This window comes from Taurulus bubalis (assembly GCF_910589615.1).
Source record: "Taurulus bubalis genome assembly, chromosome: 1".
Lineage (NCBI taxonomy): Eukaryota > Metazoa > Chordata > Actinopteri > Perciformes > Cottidae > Taurulus > Taurulus bubalis.
The window spans coordinates 35,414,192-35,434,192 of NC_136589.1; the positions used below are offsets into that span (position 1 = coordinate 35,414,192).

A 20,001-nucleotide genomic window follows, 5' to 3' on the forward strand; every position below is an offset into this window, starting at 1 on the left:
CTCCGCCAAAAGACTCATTTCCCTCCCTTTTACCAAATTTTAAATCATCCATTGAAATAACAATAGAGCAAAAATAACAATAGGAAATAATAATAGGAAAAGCAGATTAATCTTCTGTCATGCTAGATGTTATTCCAAACACTATATGTAAAAATCTATTAATAACTAATATACTATGACACAGATCATCTCAAATGTGCCACAGAGCTGATAAAATCACTCTGACATAATAATAATAAGCAGTCTGTATGAACTAGAACATGTTTTTAAAGATGGCAAACAATAGCCTTTGTTTGCCAAAAGGTATAAGCCTCCTCATTAATAAGCAAGACGAGAGTGGCAAAGCAGCCCAACCCGCCTTAAAGGAACAGTCCCTTTTGACTCTTCTCTCTCCTCTCCTATTTGTGGTATTTATCCTGGAAAGAGAAACTGCTGTGGAGTTTATCAAGTGTGTGTGTGTGTGTGTGTGTGTGTGTTGGCGCTTAGAGCCCCACAGGCCGAGTGCCATGTAGTCCCATTATATTAGGAAACTCACACAAAATTCAAACTAAACTGATAAATAGCTCTACAGGTAAGAGAGAAAAAAATACATTGACTTAAGGGTGAGCTGTCCCTTTAAGTCCTTTCCCCGGCACGTCTACTGTAGAGTTAAACGCATGTTGTAATGGGTAATAGTTCAACTGGAGTAATTAAAAAATTGAGATTGCGGCATAACTTTTTTTCCCCGTGACCTCCCCCGCGCGGGCCGCGGCAGGAGTGTTTCGTAAACACAGCAAGGTGTGGTTTCTCTCCCAAAGCAGCCAGCTTCCGTCTATTCACAGCAGACCATTATCTGCGCAACAGCCAGGCAGACTGGGGAGGGGAGAGGAGAGGTGCGCGGTCTGGACAGCGGAGCGGAACGAACTTAAAGACCTTTGAAGAAGAAGAAGAAGAAGAAGAAAACAACTAAATATCGACAACGAATAGTCGGCAGAGATGAGTATGTACGGCTCCAGTTCACGTCTGGCCAGCATGGGCCAGAGGAGCAACTCGCGACCGGATTTGGCGAGCGCGAGCTTCAGGAGCGGCGACGTGTTCGTCGGTGGAAACGGCTTCCACGGAGATTACCAAGGTGGCGAAGGCGTGCAAACGTACACCACCTACTCCAAGACGTCCATGCACGGCGGCGGCGGCGGCGGGGGGATGCAGAAAGTCAGCATGGGGGCCGCCCCCCATGGGGGAGGCGGATTGAGGTAAGAAATCACCTGTTGCTTTGAAATTAGTTGTGTTAAGTGTTAATGTAAAATAAAAAAAAACATCGATATGTTGTTCTTGTAAGGTCACGAAGCCATGACACCTATTTGGGAATGCCAACAAGACCACTAGACGGCACAGACAGGTTAATGAACGCTGTAGATATAATTACACCGACAAGAACGACAAGTATCCTGGTTTTCTTCCGGTGAAACTGTTTTTTCCCGAGCGCAAACAAACGCGTCACAGGTCGGGACCTCTTCGCAAAAGAAAAGAGAAGAAGAAAAAAAATTCATTTTTATAATTTGCGTTCGTTGCACGCGTTTCTTTAGTAATCCTTTTTGTTGATCACTCCGGATCTGTTGCCCAATGTTCGGAGGTTCAAAGGAGGGAATCCGTGCTCGCACCCTTTGAAAGTCCTCCCACCAGCACCGTGATATCGGTGTCTATGCTACAACAGGGATGTCTGCGGCAGGGCTTAGGAAATAAATTAATTCGTTTATTTAAAAAAATATATAAAACATGTTGACGCTCAACTTGTGGTGAACAGAGGTTAAAGTAAAAATAAATAAAAATGCATGATGTGTGTATGGGGTATTTGCAAGCTCCTCAGAGAGAGAAAAGTCACAAGTTGGTTTGTTTTTGTATCGACGACCCATTGGTGACCTGCTCCCATGTGCCGCAATTTATAGAAACACTAAAAATAATGAATGAGTTATTTGTTGGATTAAAACACATAATTTTAAAGATGTTTTTCCTCACCAGAAAGTACTTTGTTCTTTTCTTGAGTTTCACACAGACTATTGTAGTATTAGGAGTGTTGGATCCAATATTTAATGTGTTTTGTTGTTGTTGTTTTTCACTCTTTATTTATTGAATTGTGACCCCAGTGCAGTAGTTTTCATAAAAGAGGTAAACGTATCAAAACAACTTTGTAATAGCTAGTGTTTATCCCTCCCCAATGATCCCAACAGCTTGGGAAAAATCTTCTTCCAAGGAATATCTTTTGCTTTTGTATAATGTTTGTTTCCTGTATCCTCCTCATCAAACAGCTTAACGAGGTTCCTAATTGTGTGATTTATCATCTCCATCTTATAGATTTCGTTTATTGTCTCCTGCAGTTTGCTTAGTTGCGGTGCCTCTGGTTTTCATTTGTTTTCTTATTTGTTTACGTGTAGCATACTGTTAAAATTAAAAAAAAATAGGTATTGTGTTTTTTAATCTAATTTTGAATTTCCATGTAATTCAATGATCATTTATAACCATTTATACCAATATAGTAACTATATTAACGGTATCTGTCTTTGCAACAATGATTATTAAAAAACAAAGCAAGCCGAAAACACACACACACACACACACACACACACACACACACACACACACACATATATATATGTGTATATATATATATATATATATATATATATATATATATATATATATATATATATATAAAAATGTAGAATCGGGTGTTTAAAACAGACAGTAGACCATATTTTTTATAGTACACATTGGTATTAATTAAAGCTGCATTACAAGCTCTGAAAACATATTATTTATTTTTCCATTCATGTGTAGTGCACAGGCAATCCATCAGAAAGCGTTGTTCCTGACAGGCCAGTGCCAGGATTACCTGCAGAGAGCCAAGATGATTCTCCAGAATGTAAGTGCAGCACACACACATTATAATGAACATCATTTATATGGAGTGTTTGTCCCCCAGTGCAATATTAGAATATTGTTGACTTGATGTTTTTACGTTACTATCAGATGTGATTCAAGAGGTCGGTGTCTATACCGTGTGCTTTTGCTTTATAGGGGGGTCCAGCTGGGGATGCAGACAAACTGTTGAACATGGCTGCAGAAAGTATAGAGCATTTGATGATCTGTGGCAGAGAGCTGCAGCAAATGCGCATACAACATGACATCTTCCGAAGGTGAGGCGAGATGCACTGCATGTTTGTTTGCCGCCGTTGCATTATTTGCATTTTGCACGTGTCCATTCATGCGTTCGCCAGAGCGGGTCACAGTGCGGCGTCTGAGTTTAATCTTTGCAGTCGAACCGACCCACGTCAAGACAAAAAGTCACTCCGAGGAGTTCTGTGCTCTTTGACGCGGCGCCCGTCGAGTGGGCTCCCTCGGAAGATTCACAAAATGTTTTTCCTCCTTTTGTGCGTCTTTTTAGTGTCGAACAGTTCCAGCACATGCATGCTACGATCCAGCAGCAGTTGGCCGGTGGCATGACCATGAGACGGAACCGAGGCAGCGTGGGTTCCCTCGAAGGGGGGAGGATCTATAATGACGGCATGGCCTGGATTGCTCAACAGAAGGTGAGCTCTTCATGCGTCAGAGAGACATTTAAGAACATAATAAAACAATATATATATATTGGTGAAGTGGTTCAAATCAATATTCGAACAATAATATCTCAATATAATGAAATAAACAAAAGTGGGAGCAATTTGCTTCACCGTTACAGACAAAACTCTTCACAAGTGTGAAATCCAGAACTTTGATCACACGATATCTCTTTCCCTACATTTCACTCTGCCCAGTAGTTTTCTAACCTGTTTGAGCAGTACGAATAGTTGCACCTGCGTGTTTGTGCATGCCTGTGTGCCTGGGCGGGTTACCTCGCTCTCCTTTTTTTCTTCTTTTTCCTACGTGAAGCGAGGGGTAGGGAGGGATGCACTTACCCTATCGCTTATTCTGACCTCCTGTAACTGAAACCATCTGGTCACTCTGCCAAAAACCTGATCCGTAAGTGAAAGAGGCCAGGGGAGGTGGGTTTTGGTGGGTGGGGATTGAAACAAAGAAGAGGAAATAGCTCTGCCATTTGAGAACGAGCTGGTGAGAGAGGCAGGCAAGCGGAGAGCTAGAGGGAGGGCAGATGAAGAAGCTGGGGTCAGCAAAATGAAAAGGAGAAGGAAACGAGTGTGAAATGTAAGTCAGTTGTTATGGGTACAGGGCATTTCTGCCTGAATTCTGACACGCTCATGGGAAAACGCCCTGCTGCTCTCTACCTCCCAAACTCTCCCACCCACCCACCCAACCCAAAACACACCCAACCCAAAACACACCCTGTCATTCTGTCATCACAAGCCTCACCCTTCTGTGTTTCATCACCCCCCCCCCCCCCCCCCCCCCTCCCTCCCCCTCCTCTCACCCCTGTCATCAGATAAATAAATATTGTACATTCAGTCCAACACAAGACTTTGTTGATCTTTCTAGCCGCTGTGCTAAAGGCAGTCTCTAAACAACCGTCGCTTCAGCCAAGTAGTCATGGAGGAAAAGGGAGTGGTGAGAGAACAAAAGCCTTGAAAGAGAGAGAGAGAGAGAGAGAGAGAGAGAGAGAGAGAGAGAGAGAGAGAGAGAGAGAGAGAGAGAGAGAGAGAGAGAGAGAGAGAGAGAGAGAGAGAGAGAGAGAGAGAGAGAAAAATGCAAGTGGAGAGCAGTGACTGGCTGAGGTTTACTGGCAGAGCTCTTATCAAAGCTCAGGGCTGGGAACAAGAGGGGGGAATAGTTGAGATAGTTTCCTGCTTGACGACGGGACTTAATGGTTATACGCTGACACCTAAAGGACAAAGAGGGTGTCCGTTGAGTTTCAGAATGATGTTGCCTCAGAGAACAAGGAGGGCTCTCTGTGTATTCCTTTTTCTTTCTTTTTTTTAAATCAAGCTTAGTCCTCTGTGCCCCGCAGCTTCACTGTTGTCCAAAAACTAAATCCACATACCCCGTCCTGCTGTTGTAAGATTCACTATGGCACCAGATGTATTATTATTTCCCAGCTGAAAATAGACCCCCAGCAAATGCACTGTTTACTCCTGTTTGAGTTGCATTTGCTTAAAAAAACAGCGACCAGGTGTTTGAGGAAACAACTAAGCTAAAAGAAAAAAAGAGGAAACAATGTATGTGTGACCTATTTCGAAATAGAGCGCAACAGACAGGTTCAGGACAATAAAACAACAAGGGATAATGCCAGCCTTATTATTTTAAATCTGTGTATATATATATATATATACATTATATGTTATTTAATGAAACACTATGCAGTAAATTAGCAATTGATTTTGATATTGTAATTGTGTTTAGCGGTTATTACATTTGAAAAGGGTAATAAACTGCAGATTTTGAATCTTGTAGCGCATGATTGAGACGGCGCCTTGGGGAGATGACTCCGAAACGATCGAAAAGCAAATCCAAAGCCACAACAAAAACCACAGCTCTGTCCAGAGGAGCCTGGAAGTAGACCGTGCCAGAGATGAACTGGTGAGTGGTCATCCTGTTTTGAAGCTCAACTTTGGTCTAGTTTCTTTATACATCTTGTCTGTAAAGGCCATTTATTCACGATATGCACAACAGCGTCGTAATCTTAGTTAAAAACCAAATCTCCCTTTTTTTTAGAACATGAGGGGCGATAAGTACAACCTGTCCATCCTGGAACAAGAATGGGAAAGCCTGCAGGTAGAACCGAACCCTTTGTCAATATCAGCAGCTCTATTGCCACTTTGTATCATATTCACACATTATTGCCCTGTGTCCGTCTCAGAAAATGTCCGACAGCCGCGTGCAACAGCTGCGTGAGCTCCAGGGCATCATCAATGAGATCTCCCGGGCCATCATGTGGGTGAACGAGAAAGAGGAGGAGGAGCTCATGTTTGACTGGGGAGACAAGAACATCGACCATTACATCCCCAGGAAGCAGGAGAGCTACTCGGTAAGGACCTCCTCCTTTTCTCATCTGGGTGCATGTTTCTGTCTTGGTTCACGTGACCGTACCTTCAATATCTGATTTGTTTTATTTCCTGTGCCGATCAAATTGAAGTCATAATTGTGGTGGCGCTCAAAAGAGACAAAAGTTGAGCCTTTTGGGTCCCTTGCGTCCCGTTCTCCTGACAGGGCATGATGAGGGACCTGGAGGAGAAAGAGAAGGACCTAAACAGGCTGAAGGTGAAATCCGACGGACTCTTGAACAACAACCACCCCGCCGCTGATAAGATTGAAGTAAGGTGTTTTATGTTCTTTTTTTTTGCTCCCTTAAACCGGCGGCTATTCATTTGTTATTTATGCGCTGACGACTCTGTGTGCTCCCACAGGCCTACATGGACACCTTACAGACCCAGTGGAGCTGGCTCCTCCAGATCACCAAGTGCATCGACACCCACCTGAAGGACAACGCGGCCTACGGCCAAGTAAGAGCTCGGCCGTGCAGTGAAAAGCAGTGAGTGCCCCGTGTGTTGTTGTCAGGCGAGCGCTGATCGAAGCCTTTTTGCTGCACACTTTCAGTTCTTCAAGGAGGCCAACGAGACCTACGCCAAGCTGCAGAAAGAGCACGAGTCCATCCGAAACAAGTTCTCGTGTGACAAGAACACCCCGCTGGATAACCTCACTGATCTCCTGAGGAACCTGGAGGTATCATTATGCTGCCGCTCAAACTATTTGCTCAAAATCATTTTAAAAGTCTGGTGAACTGGTTCAGCCAGTTTATTTTGTATGTTTAAAGCAAGAAACTAAGTGGAACGTTCCTGAATGTCTGCATTCATGTTGTATAGTTGCAGTGCACTGAGTTAAAAACACAGATCTGATATCTGCATGTTCACAGAGAGAGAAGGAGCGCGTGATGGAGAATAAGAGGCAGGTCCAAAGTCTGGTCAACAAGTCCAAGACCATCGTCAGGCTGAAACCTCGCAACCCCGAGGAGAAGAGCAGCAGCCCCGTCATGGTCCAGGCCATATGTGACTTCAAACAAGACCAGGTGGGTTGTACGCTCTCACTCACGCTCACACACACACACACACACACACACACACACACACACACACACACACACACACACACACACACTCGCATGAAGTGGAATGTTCCAAGTGTAACTCAGTGTTTCCCTTGCTCTGTGCTCCAGATAGGGATTTTAAAAGGGAACAAAGGCATCCTGAAGGATAACGCGCAGCGCAGCAAGTGGCTGGTGACTGGACCCGGAGGTCTGGACATGTTGATTCCCTCCGTGTGTCTGACGATCCCCCCACCGAACCCACTCAGCATCGGACTCGCCAACAAGTAAGAACCATTCAGTCGATGTGAACCAGCGCAGGTCTGCAGAAACCTTTTTAGTCAGGACGGTTCGAAATGTGTCCGCTCAAGGGGATTTACCATGTAATGAATATATTGGCTACTTCACATTTCCCCGGAGCGAGATAGATAAGCAGCCTTCCTTTTTGGGAAAGTTGTATTTATTTGGTTGACATTGTCCAATAGATTCCAGCCTTTATTGCATAACTGTTTCAAAGGCCTTTTAAGAGGTTCGAAAGTAAGCTGAGACCAAAAAAGAGCACTTAATCGTTGTCTTAAAATGAAAACGTGGTAAATATTTTGATAAATATCAAACAACGTTTATCGTGTCGTGTCCGCATATTAATGGCTGTGTGCTGCCCCTAGGATCGAGCAGTATTATGAAGCCATCATGAGCATCTGGAATCAGCTCTACATCAACATCAAGAGCCTCATCTCGTGGCAATACTGCCTCAAAGACATGAACTACATCAGCTCCCTCACCGTCAGCATGGTAAGATGCCACAAAGACTGCAATGAACGCAGCCAATTCAGAGTTTTGCTGTTACAATAACTCACCACTTTCAAATCCGAGCAAAGCCGAATTGGATTTCGTTTCCGGTTCTTGTCTGAAACACTGTGTGCGGCGGGTGCTGACTCTTGCTTGACCTGACTCATCTTCGTCGTCTCTCAGCTGTCTAAGATGCGTCCCGAGGAGTACCGCAATATCATCAAAAGACTGGAGACTCACTACCAAGAGTTCCTGCGTACCAGCCAAGGTTCTGAAATGTTCGGGGAAGAGGAGAAGAAAACGTTTCAGGGCCACTTTGATTCCGCCCAGAACCACTACGATACCCTGATTATCCAGCTGCCTGGTCACAGTGAGTGTCCAATGTTTTTAACTACTCCCCAAATTGACAGCATTTGCATTTTCTTCTTTTTTTTTTATCTCACACGATACATTCATGTTCTTCTAATGTTCTCCACCAACCATCAACAGAGGATGAAGCAGCGAAGCCTGAACCTCCAAAGCCGACCCCCGCCCCTCCCAAGATCTCCAAGACCACTATCATCCAAAACACTGCCACGCCTCCCCCAGCCCCCAGCTCCACCCTCAGCCTCACCCTGCTCAGTAGTCTGCAAGAGCTTCGGCGCAGGCTGGAGTTGGCGGAGTCCGATCTCACCAGCCATCTCCACATTCCACTGGGGGACAACAGTGTGCACGAGTGCTCCGTGAACATCCAGAATCTGCAGGTGTGTGTGACTTTTTTTTAATTTATTGTTCTATCTAATTAAAAGTGGGGTTCTTCTTGGCTACCTTGTTAGGATTAAAGAAAGAATACATATGATTTAAATATAGAAAACCATCTCTGTGTACAGCTTAGCACAATCATTCCAAGTTAGTTCCAGAAACAAACCAGGCGGCTTTTTATTTCAAGCGCGGTGAGAAATAAGTGATAATGCTAAATGTAACCTGTTATTGCATATTGGTATCCAGATTGTGCACCAAGACCTGGACTCCATTCATGACGAGTACCTGCGGCTAAGAGAAAAGATCATGAAGCAGTTGGAGGGGATTCCTGCTGACTCCGAGCAAGCCAAGTTCCTCCGCTCTGAGCTGGAAATCATCAACCGGAAACTCGGAGGCCTGCAGGGTCTCTACCCGGCCTACCATCAAAGGTACATTGTTGTGGTCCGATCGCATCGCCTTTTATAATTCCATCCCACCATTATTTAGAAAAGACAAAAGCGTGCATTTAATATAATGGCTTTGTGTCCGTCACAGGCTGTCAGCTCTTCAGGCCATGCTCCAGAGCCTTCTCCAGGCGGAAGATATTATTAAAGTCCACGAGGCCCGGCTGACAGAGAAGGAGACCACCTCTCTGGATCTGCGGGACGTGGAAAACTATCGGAGCACGCTGAAGGTTTGACACACTTTTTATATTTAGTTTGAATTGCAGTCTCTTGCTTTCCAGTTTCCAGGACTTCAGGACAAATTACATTAATTAGTAGTACTTACTGAATCCTCTTTTGTCTTATAAAAGAAGTGAGATTGTGGTACTTGAGTATTTCCATTTAATGTTATTTTATACTTGTACTTTTATACTTGTACAAAGGCCATCTTTCTGAAATGTGAGGACTTTAACTTTTGATACTTCCTGGATATTTTGCTGATAATACTTTTACTTAAAGGAACAGTGTGTAGCATTCAGGGGAATAATATATGAATAAGTATGTTTTCTTTAGTGTATAATCACCTAAAAATAGGAATCGTTTTGTGTTTTCGTTACCTTTAGAATTACCTGATTTTATTTACATAAGAAGCGGGTCCTTTTTACAAAGTCAGCATGTTGCAACTTCATGTTTGCACAGTAGCTCAAAACAAACTAAACACTGGCTCTAGATAGGGCCATTCACGTTGTCCACCAAAGTCCTTCTAGACGCTTGGCACAAGGGAGATGTTTCCGTCGTCAGTTACAATGTGCAACCCTCACCACTAGATGTCGCTAAATCCTGCAAACTCCTCCTTAAGTAGCATTTCCGATGCAGGATTTAAACTTCTAATGGAGTATTTTGATATTGGAGTATGGCTATTTGTTTTACTTCAGTAAAGGATCTGAATACTTCTTTCACTACTGAAAAAAACATAGCCATTCATATCATGTACAGATTGTTATAGCGCCCAGCTCTAGACGTAAATAAGACTTAAATAGGATGTATGGTTATAGTTGAAATGATGAAATTGAATCTATTTTGTGGTCCATTAAAGCAAATGAAGAGTGATCTGGAGCAAAAAAAAGACCTGCTGACAGCTATGGAGTCTGACCTGGCTAAAGCGGTGCACTGGAATGGTCAAATCTCAGAGTCCTTCCACAAGTGTGACGTGGACTTGTCCAAGTACTCGGACCTGGTGGGTCAGATGTCTGACCGCTGGCGCCGCATCCAAACCCAGATTGACAGCAGGTGGGATAATCTGATTGTGTGCACACATTCCTCCCAACACCTGTGAATAGTTCTCCACATCCTCCGTTCGACATGGCTGGTAACAACATTTTAAAAATATCCGTTCACCCCTTCCTCTTCCTCCCACTCTTTCCTTCTCAGAGTGTGGGACTTGGAGAAGCAGGAGAAACAGCTGGGTCATTATCAGCAGAGCAGCACTCTCCTGCAACAGTGGATAGACAATACCAGGAAGCGCCAGGACGCGCTCCAGGCGGTCAAACTTAACGACGTCCAGACTCTAATGGACCACCTCAACCAGCAGAAGGCACGTCTCTTCTTGTTTAAGTCAACAGATTGTAATCAATACCAACATCTGAACTGATTTGATTTTGAATTGGAAATATCCACTCAAATTGAGACACTGTGAGCATCGGTGTAGATGTGTGGATGTCATACTCTACACAGCAGCATAACTGAAAAGTGTGCAAACACGTCCTTTGTTTTCCTTTGTATCATAAAATATGTCTCAGAAGAAGCAAAGAGTGTCCTGTTCCTGATTAAATCAGTGAATGTAATGCCCCCTTTCTGCTCACTGCACAGGCGCTTCACACTGAAATTAAAGGCAAGCAGGAAAAAGTAGAGGTTGTGCAGAAAAACGCCAACACCTGCGCTGCCTCCATAAAGGTAGGTTTGTTGATTCGTGGGCACCCTTTTCTGGGCACCCTTTTCTGTCATTTTGAAACACCCAAGCGTGTGTGGTGCAAAATAACGGAGTCCATGTTGTGTTGTGGCTTTCCAGGACTACGAGCTGCAGCTGGCTTCCTACAGTGCAGGACTGGAAACTCTGCTTAATATTCCGATCAAGAGAACGATGCTGCAGTCGCCCGCTTCTTTGGTCAGACAAGAGGTATGAGGAGTGGATCTATATTAAGTCACACTGAACTAATTTGCTCTTAATTATTGGTCTACGTTAGTTATTACATTCACGTAATTATTACATGTTAATCTTTTTATCTGTGCTGTAGGACTAATGAAGGATGATTTTATCATAAATATAAATTACTTGTATTTGTATTATGATTACAATTTAAAGGTCATTCCCTTAAATGCATCATTTAAAATTCTCACTGGCATGTGATCAACACAAGAACATTTGACATCGATATTCATCCACTAAATCTACCTTTCAGGTGGCTGACCTCCAGTCTCACTATATAGAGCTTCTCACCCGCTCTAGTGACTACTACAGGTTCCTCGGGGAGCTGCTGAAGAACATGGAAGAGCTGAAGGTATTTGTCTACTCTCATGAGTAGTAGGATAATAAAAAAATGGCGTATAGGTTTGTTCAATAATATGAAAGTAGGTGACTGAGGCTCTTTCTGCTTTTGTCAATGCTCTCTTCAGATCAGGAACACCAAGATCGAGATGTTGGAGGAGGAACTGAAGCGTCTGAAGGACAATGTCCAGGATCGCAACCAGAAAAACAAGTCTCTGGAGGATGCTTTGGCCCGCTACAAGCAGGAGCTCACTCAATCACAAGACCAGCTCATTACAATGGAGGAGATAAAGAGAACCACGGCAATACAATATACCGCTTCCAAGGACAGCCTGGACAGCACACACGGCCAGCTTCAAGATCTCAATGAACAGCTGACCCGAATGAAGTACCAGCTGGATGAAGAAAAGAGGAAGAAAAGGCTGGCAGAGGAGCGCTACACCACCCAGCAAGAGGAGTATGAGACGGCTGTTCGCAGCAGACAGAAAGAACTGGAAGAGCTCAACTGGACCAAGATTGACTTGGAGAAGTCTGTGAAGGACAAGGAACGTGAACTGGAGAGGATGAAGCAACTGCTAGATGAGGAAGAGGCACGTCGAAGAAACGCTGAATCAGATATCTCAAAGGTAAGAACACAGTGCTCCCAGGAAGTTAATACACTTAAGCAGACATACGAGACGGAGATCCACGTCACCAAGACCACGATCCTGAAAGCCTCGCAACAGAAAGAAGAAAAGACGGCAGAGATGAGACTGCAAGTTGATAGACTCACCTCCGAGAAGAGAGATCTCGAGGAGGAGCTGAGGAGACTGAGGCAGTCCATTGCTCACACAGAGGAGCAGAAGAGCAGAGCAGAGCAGGAGGCCAGCCAGCAGAGGGCACTGGTGATAAAAGAAACAAGGGTGCGCAGTGAGTTAGAGGTTCAGCTGAGAACACACATGCAGCATGGAGGAGACGCTGAGCTCAAACTAAAGGAGGCAATCAAACACACTCAGGAAAAGTCCAGGGAGATCAGCATGCTAACATTTAACCTGGAGGAGGAGGGGAAGAAGAGGAGATCTCTGGAACTGGAGATCAACCATCTGAGACAGGTTGAGGCAGAACTGAAGACAAAGAACGCCTCGTATCTGGAGACCATTAACATGCTTAAAGTGTCTGAGCATGAGGTCCGCACCACCCGAGTGGAGCTGGAGAAGCAGACCAGCGAGAAAACCAAGGTTGAGCAGAGTTCTGTCAGGCTGCAGAGCCGCATCCGGGAACTTCAGGGCTCCCTGGACGGAACGGAGGCTGAGCTGGAGCGGCAAAAGAAGGCAACCCAGGAAGAGTTCACGCGACGGAAGAGAGTGGAGGCAGAGTTAGAGAGGATCACACAAACTTGCAGAGAGCACACCACCACAATTAGCTCACTGAAATCTATCCAGCTGGAGACGACCAACTATGGAAGGAAGTATGAGCAGGACATCAGCGCCCTCCAGGAGGCTCTGGACAAGAGTCTGATGGAACATAAAGTCACCAAGCAGGAGCTGGCAGCTGTCTCAGCTGAGCTGAAGGCACTCAAACAAAAGCTCCAGCAGGAACAGGCTCGAATTCGTGAGCTCAACCAGCGCAACGAGAGCCTGTACAAGACCATTGAGGAGAAGAGCCGGCAGCTGAACGAATACACCGCCGAGATCGAAAAGCTCAAGACTCTGACGCAGAACCTGACGAAGGAGAGACTGAGGCTGGAGGAGGAGCTGAGGGCAGTTAGGCAGGAGAGGGATGAGCTGAAGCTTAGCAAAGACGATATTGATGGAGAGAGTGCCACCCAGATCTCAGCCTTGCATGTCCAGCTTCAGAGTAGCACCAAGAAGACCACGGAGCTCCAAGCACTCCTCAGTGACTTGACCAGGGAGAGAGAAAAGCTTAAGCTGGAAATAAACAAATTCCAAAAGCAATCGACCGAGGTATTTTTGATCGCACTGAAGGATCATCTCCACATAATTCCATCCATTTTTTATTCTGCTTTTGCATGCAACGGCTATAAGTTCATTAAGACTGAGCATGTTTTTAAAGTGGCCCAGTTTCATCAGTGGCATGTTGCTTGATTTAGGCATTTTGCATGAAATGCGCTACTTACTAACAAATGCTTAATCTTTCAAACATTGCACAGTGTGGGCATGAACTTAACTAATTCGTTAAAAACAATCATTTAATGTATGCATACTTATTGATATAATGAATACAATGTGTAATTAATGCATGACAAGTGTGGGTCTTGGCATTATCTGCTTTTTGCTTTGCTTATTGGTATTTCTTGACATGCATAATAATGTGTTTTCTTGTTTCTCCCCAGACATCCATGAGGATGCATGATTCCCAAAGCCAATACAGCGATTTGATGCTGGAGAGGGACAGTTTGTTGTCCAAGCTGAAGCTGCTGGAGCAGGACAAGTCTCGTCAGCTGCGCATAGAGGAGGAGCTCACTCGCATCAAGCTGACTCTAGAGACCGAGCTCCGCAACAAACAGCGGCTGCAGGATGAAAAGAATGTCGTCCTCAAGGATTTCAACTACATGAAGAGCCAGTATGAGCTGAGGGACAGCCACATCAAGAAGTTTGAATCGGACAGAGACATGGCCGATCGAGACAGACTCTCCCTGAAGAACGAGATCGAGAGGCTCATGAGGGAGCTGAAGAGTGTTGAGGAGAGGTATAAGAACCGTTTGTTGATCTCTGAAAAGGAGGCTTCCGACCTGGCTTTCAAGAGCGCTGCCCTGGAGAGAGAGATACTGAGGCTGCAGCAAGGACCCAACACTCTGACCCAGCAGACACAGACAGATGTAAAGGTCCCAACAATCGATCCATCCAAGCTGACATTTGACGGGGTGCGTCGGAAAGTCACAGCCCACCAGCTTTGCGACTGTGGCATAATCAGTAAAGCCACACTAGACCAGCTCCTAAAGGGAAAAAAGAGCGTGGATGAGGTAGCTGTGGACATCCAGCTTAGTCTAAAGGGCACCGGCATCATTGCTGGCATGACAACAGGCTCTCAAGGGAAAATACCATTCACTGAAGCAAAAAACAAGACTCTCCTCAGCCCAGAGAGCGCCCTCATGCTCCTGGAAGCTCAAGCTGCAACAGGCTACATAATTGACCCCGCATTTAATGAAAAGATGCCTGTGGACACTGCCTGCTCAAGAGGGATCGTAGACACCGAAGACAGAGACACCCTGGTGACAGCTGAGGCAGCAAGCACAGGCTTCAAAGATCCATTCACTGGCAAAGTGCTATCTGTGGGTCAGGCTTGCAAACAGGGCCGCGTGAACAAAGACACAGCCATCCGCTTGCTCCAGGCTCAGGAGTCTGTGGGAGGCATATTGGACCCTGTTCTGAGTGTGTTCCTTCCAAGAGACCTGGCCTTGGATCGCAATCTTATTGATGAGGATCTTTACAGGGCTTTGGGCAAAAAGCCCACCTGCTACCTGGAGCCAGGGACCGGAGAGAAGATATCCTATAATGACCTCAGGAAAAAGTGCACAGTGGAACCTGTTTCTGGCCTGCTTCTGCTCCGTGGTCCGGAAAAGCCCATGACGGTGAAGGGTCTCCGTGGTGAAGTTACTGTCGAGGAGCTCGTCAAATCTGAACTGCTTACTGAATTTGATTTGGCGAAGATCAACGAGGGCAAGCTCACCAGCAGAGAAATTGAAGACAGGCTAAAGTCCTATCTCTATGGCTCTACCTGCATTGCGGGGATCTATGATGAAGCCAAAGACCGAATAATGCCCTTCTATCATGCAATGAAGGAAGGCCTGCTCATGAGAGGAACCACCCTGGAGCTTCTTGAGGCCCAAGCAGCGTCTGGCTTCATTGTTGACCCAGTCAACAATGTGTTCTTGACAGTAGACGAGGCCGCAAAGAGAGGCCTGATAGGGAACGAGTTTAAGAATAAGCTGTTGTCTGCAGAGAAGGCCGTAACTGGATACAAAGACCCGTCCACAGGAAAGAAAATCTCCCTCTTCCAGGCTATTGAGAAAGATCTTATTGAGAAAGGTCATGGAATCCGTCTTCTGGAGGCCCAAATTGCCAGCGGTGGGATCATTGACCCCCAAGAGAGCCACCGTATTGATGTTGCTGTTGCCTATAAAAGGGGATATTTTGATGAGGAGATGAATGAGATCCTAACATATGATGGAGATGACACAAAAGGGTTCTTCGACCCCAATACCAAAGATAACCTGACATATCTTCAACTTAAGGACAGGTGCATAAAAGATCGCAAGACAGACCTAATTCTCCTGCCGATCAAAGACAAGAACAAGCCCCAGCAGTCACAGGAGAGCCGCAGCAATGTCCTTCGCAAGAGGCGCGTCGTGATCGTTGACCCAGACACTGGGCTGGAGATGTCAGTGAGGGAGGCCTATCACCGGGAGCTAATTGACTATGACACGTTCCTGGAGTTATCGGAGCAGGAGTGCGAGTGGGAGGAAATAACTATCAAGGGGTCTGATGGTTCGACGCGTTTGGTAATCGTGGACAGGAAATCAGGAACCCAATATGACATCCAGGACTGCCTGAAGCGCGGTGTCATTGACCAGACGTCTTTGGATCAGTATCGTGCCGGAACACTAACATTGACCCAGTTGGCTGACCAAATTACCAGCAAAACCAGCAGCACAGAGATGAGCATTGCGGCCAGCAATGCTGATGACATGTTCACCTGCAGCAGTCCCACCCAGATCGCACCTTCTTCTCCTACCGTTCGTAAACGCTTCAACAGTATTTCGATTACGGTTTCCCCCCCTGAGCTGTTTGATGACCACAGCCCTGTGGCGGCTATATTTGACACAGAGACCTTGGAGAAAATCACCCTGTCTGAAGGGCTCCGAAGAGGCATCGTTGACACTATTACAGCACAGAGGCTGCTGGAGGCCCAAACATGCACAGGTGGTATTATCAACCCTGCCACCGGTGAGAGGCTGTCGGTACAGGATGCTGTCCATCAGAGTATCATCGATGAGAGCATGGGTGCAAAGCTGAAACCTGCCCAGAAAGCCTTTGTTGGTTTTGAGGATGTGAAGACGAAGAGAAAGATGTCCGTAGCAGAGGCAGTGAAGGAGACATGGTTGCCCTATGAAGCTGGTCAGAGATTTATGGAGTTTCAGTACCTGACTGGAGGCCTGATAGAGCCTGGCAGTGGACGTCGCATCACCATCGAAGAATCTATCCGCAGAGGTTGGCTGGATGGTCAAGGGGCCCAGAAGCTTCAGGATACACGGAACCACCAGAAGTACTTGACCTGTCCCAAGACCAAACTGAAGATCTCGTATAAGCAGGCCATGGACAGCTGCATGGTGGAAGAAAGCAATGGTATGAAGATGCTGCAGGCCTCCTCAATGTCCTCCAAGGGAATCAGCAGCCCGTACAACGTCTCTAACCCGGGATCTCGCTCCGGGTCCAGGGCTGGTTCCCTTGTCAGCTCCAGGAGTGGATCTCGTAGAGGCAGTGTGGATTATTCCTCCACTGTCAGCTATAGCTTCTCCTCCAGCGCTACCAGCATTAGCTCGTGAACATAATACAAACATAATGAAACTAGATTAGTTATTACCAGCAGTTCCTATGCAATATGAATACTTTTCTAACAGTTTGCTTTTCTAAATGTTTTTTCTGCTACCTATGGCATTTTTTTAGGTTCGTTTAAATACTGAATCTGATTCTGAATGTGTTTTGCTTGAGTGCAGTTTTTGGTGTTTTGGTATTCCATATTCAACTTAATACAGATTATAATTAATACTTCTGAAGTATATATGCTGAGTGAATATATGTGTCATAGCTCATTTTAATATAGGGCTCTTTTTTATTTTTATTAAACAGTTTGTTTATTAGAAAATATGCTTGTTCACCTCAGCTTTAACATGCAGTCAAAATCAAGTTTCCGATTTGTTTAATCTTCTTTTTTTGTGTTAATTGCAAATGCTGAAGTTTAGCTTAAAATACTGACTTCACAATGTAACAATCAACTATGAAAATTCCTTGCCACTAAAATGTTATCCTCACATGATTGAAAATAAAGTTGTCACCACAATTTTGTTGTTATTGATTCATTTACTAGCTGGACACCTGTGCATTAAAAGCTGAAACTGCACGAGAACAGCAGTATCCATTTTGACCTGTGGATGGCGCTAATTGTCATGCTAAAACTATAATCGCGAGCCTTTAGCCCTCCAAGCTAAAATTTGCACATTTTACAGTATAATATTAGCAGGACTGTAGTGTTGGAAATATCTACGGAGTGAAAGGTAATTTCCTGAGCAGTACATACTGTTATTTTTTTTTATTGAATAATCATGGTTTCACTTATATATTATGAACAAACATTTGTAATAATAACCAAGCATTACATATAACTGATCCAACAAATTTCCTATGTGGCATAATGGTAATCAAACTGCATATATGATATCATTTAAACGGGTATTTATTAATGTATTATGTCATTACTTTGATGGTGCGTTCAGACCCAACTCCTTTATTACTAACATATAAACTGAATGTACCACTTCTGTTGATCATTGTACTGAAATCCCACTGAATAAAGCAAGTGGACACATAATATTAATAATAGTAATAACTTTATTTATATAGCACCTTTAAAAACAAAGATAAGCAAAGAATAGACATAACTTTAAATACCGGTAAACAAAAAGGACCATACCATGAAGGCAACGAGTACAACAAAACCAAACGAATAAAACAAAAAGAGCAAATGGAGTAGAAAACAAACAAATAAATAAAATATACAAACAAAACCAGGGGAACAAAAGAACTGCATAATAGATCATAAAAGGACGACATCACTTAAAAGCAATTCTATAAAAATGGGTTTTAAGAAGTTATTGATTCTGCCATATTCACAGAATTGTGAACGAAAAGCTGTCTTGCCATATGAGCCTGTGTGAATCTGTGTTCTGATGTACTGCAGTAATCGATGCTAAAACCATCAAACAAAACATTTTTTTGTGTGGCTGCGCACTTTTCTGCGCCGGTCTGTTTGACCTACGTTCATACTTACTGCTTTAGTAGCTGATTGCATGTTTTATAATCTTACATATCCTGATACTGGCCACCTCTGGTCAAATCACCTACATCCTCAGTTGAACAGATCATGCGAGTCTACCCCTCTATTATAACGGCCTATGTCAAGAGCGTGACTTAGGCCATTTTATTTTACCTAAGTTAAAACACAATGGCCTTTGCATGGCAATTACAAACTTTTCAAGATGGCATTTTGAAGCTAGCATTTAAGCTAGCAATTTAGTTAGTTCGATAGAAATCTCACTCGAACATATATATTAGTAATCATAGTGTGAGGAGTGAGGGTGTGAACAAATGGAGACAACGAGGAGGAGGAGGAGGAGGAGGAGGCCCTCGAGAGGGGATGTGGGTGGAAAGGGGCGGGAACAAGGGAGACAGCCCGAGCGGCGCAGTGGGAGGAGGGCTATCCCATGCCAGGACTTGTGGCGGCCGCAGCGGCAGCACCACCGACTGGAGGAAGTGTGCTGGGGGGGTGGGAGGGAGCAGCAGCAGCAGAACAAGCAGCAGCAGCAGTTCAGGAACCGAGCTTCAACTTTATCACCCGAGCAGCCACAAGCAAGAAGGGCCGAGGAGCGCGAATTCCAGCGGAGGGAAAATGAGCCTCCCAGCCTGCACTAAGCCTCTTTGATCAGGACTTTACCCGACTCTTTCTCTGTCTGCAGCTCTGACTGACAAACGGGACACAGAGCAGAAACCCCCCCACACCAAAAAGAAGAAGACGAATCAAAGTACTCGCTTTCAGTTTGAAAAGGTAAGGCACGGCGTCTGAACTATTCCACGGGCAATCACTGTGCAGGGAGGGTTTCTTAAAGTCGTGCTGGTCAGTGCTTTAAAAGAAAAAAAGAAAAAAAAGCAGGATTAGACTTCCACACACTGCCCCCCCCCCCCCCCCCCCCCCCTCCTCCTCCTCCTTAGCCCCTCGCTCTGTCCCATTTCATTGAGTCTGCTCATTTATTTAAAGTGCAAAACAGGGCACTGCTCTCTGTATTTACTTTGGCTCCTACTAAAAACTAGCTGTGTGTGTGTGCGTGCGTGTGCGTGTGTGTGCGTGTGTGTGTCGGTGCCCCAGCTCCTTCCTCCAGCAGCAAAACAGAGAAGGGACTCATTCAAACTGACCCAGCACTGATCTTGTGAATGAGTATTATTTAGAGCCTTTTGAATTAAACTCTTTTAAAAAGCTTGGCTTGAAACTCTTTAGGCCTTTTATTTTTGTATAGCTTTTAAATGTCTTCCTCAATAAACTGTGTTTTGTAATGGCTATACTTTGGGGTTCATTGCTGTTGTGGCATCGGGTGTACTGGAGACCTTTGGTAATGTGAAACACATGGGGGTCAGTCTCGTAGGAGACTTGGGTCCAGTCGTCTAATAGAGCGCCATAAGAAGCCCTTTGGTGACTGTCTGGACTCCTCTGTCGGTGGATAAATGATG

The 20,001-nt window shown here is 44.9% G+C and overlaps 1 protein-coding gene across 1 annotated transcript; it reads left to right on the forward strand.

Annotated features, from left to right (window-relative positions):
• Positions 1-824: 824 nt before the first annotated feature.
• Positions 825-17,563, forward strand: dspa (desmoplakin a). The gene is made up of 24 exons (XM_079221809.1): positions 825-1,232; positions 2,815-2,899; positions 3,055-3,173; positions 3,422-3,566; positions 5,380-5,505; positions 5,641-5,700; positions 5,786-5,953; positions 6,136-6,240; positions 6,333-6,428; positions 6,523-6,648; positions 6,839-6,991; positions 7,139-7,293; positions 7,672-7,798; positions 7,979-8,165; positions 8,285-8,538; positions 8,783-8,964; positions 9,071-9,209; positions 10,055-10,248; positions 10,390-10,552; positions 10,828-10,911; positions 11,027-11,134; positions 11,418-11,516; positions 11,632-13,446; positions 13,836-17,563. Exons 1-24 carry the CDS (start codon positions 976-978, stop codon positions 17,046-17,048), a joined length of 8,160 nt encoding a protein of 2,719 aa, XP_079077935.1. The 5' UTR covers positions 825-975; the 3' UTR covers positions 17,049-17,563.
• Positions 17,564-20,001: the final 2,438 nt, after the last annotated feature.

Bases quoted from the DNA above. Each gene is read 5' to 3' on its own strand.
- dspa (XM_079221809.1), top strand. From the start codon at position 976: ATGAGTATGTACGGCTCCAGTTCACGTCTGGCCAGCATGGGCCAGAGG. The intron at 5,701-5,785 runs GTAGAACCGAAC...TGTCCGTCTCAG, and splicing joins AAGAATGGGAAAGCCTGCAG to AAAATGTCCGACAGCCGCGT. The intron at 11,517-11,631 runs GTATTTGTCTAC...TGCTCTCTTCAG, and splicing joins AGAACATGGAAGAGCTGAAG to ATCAGGAACACCAAGATCGA.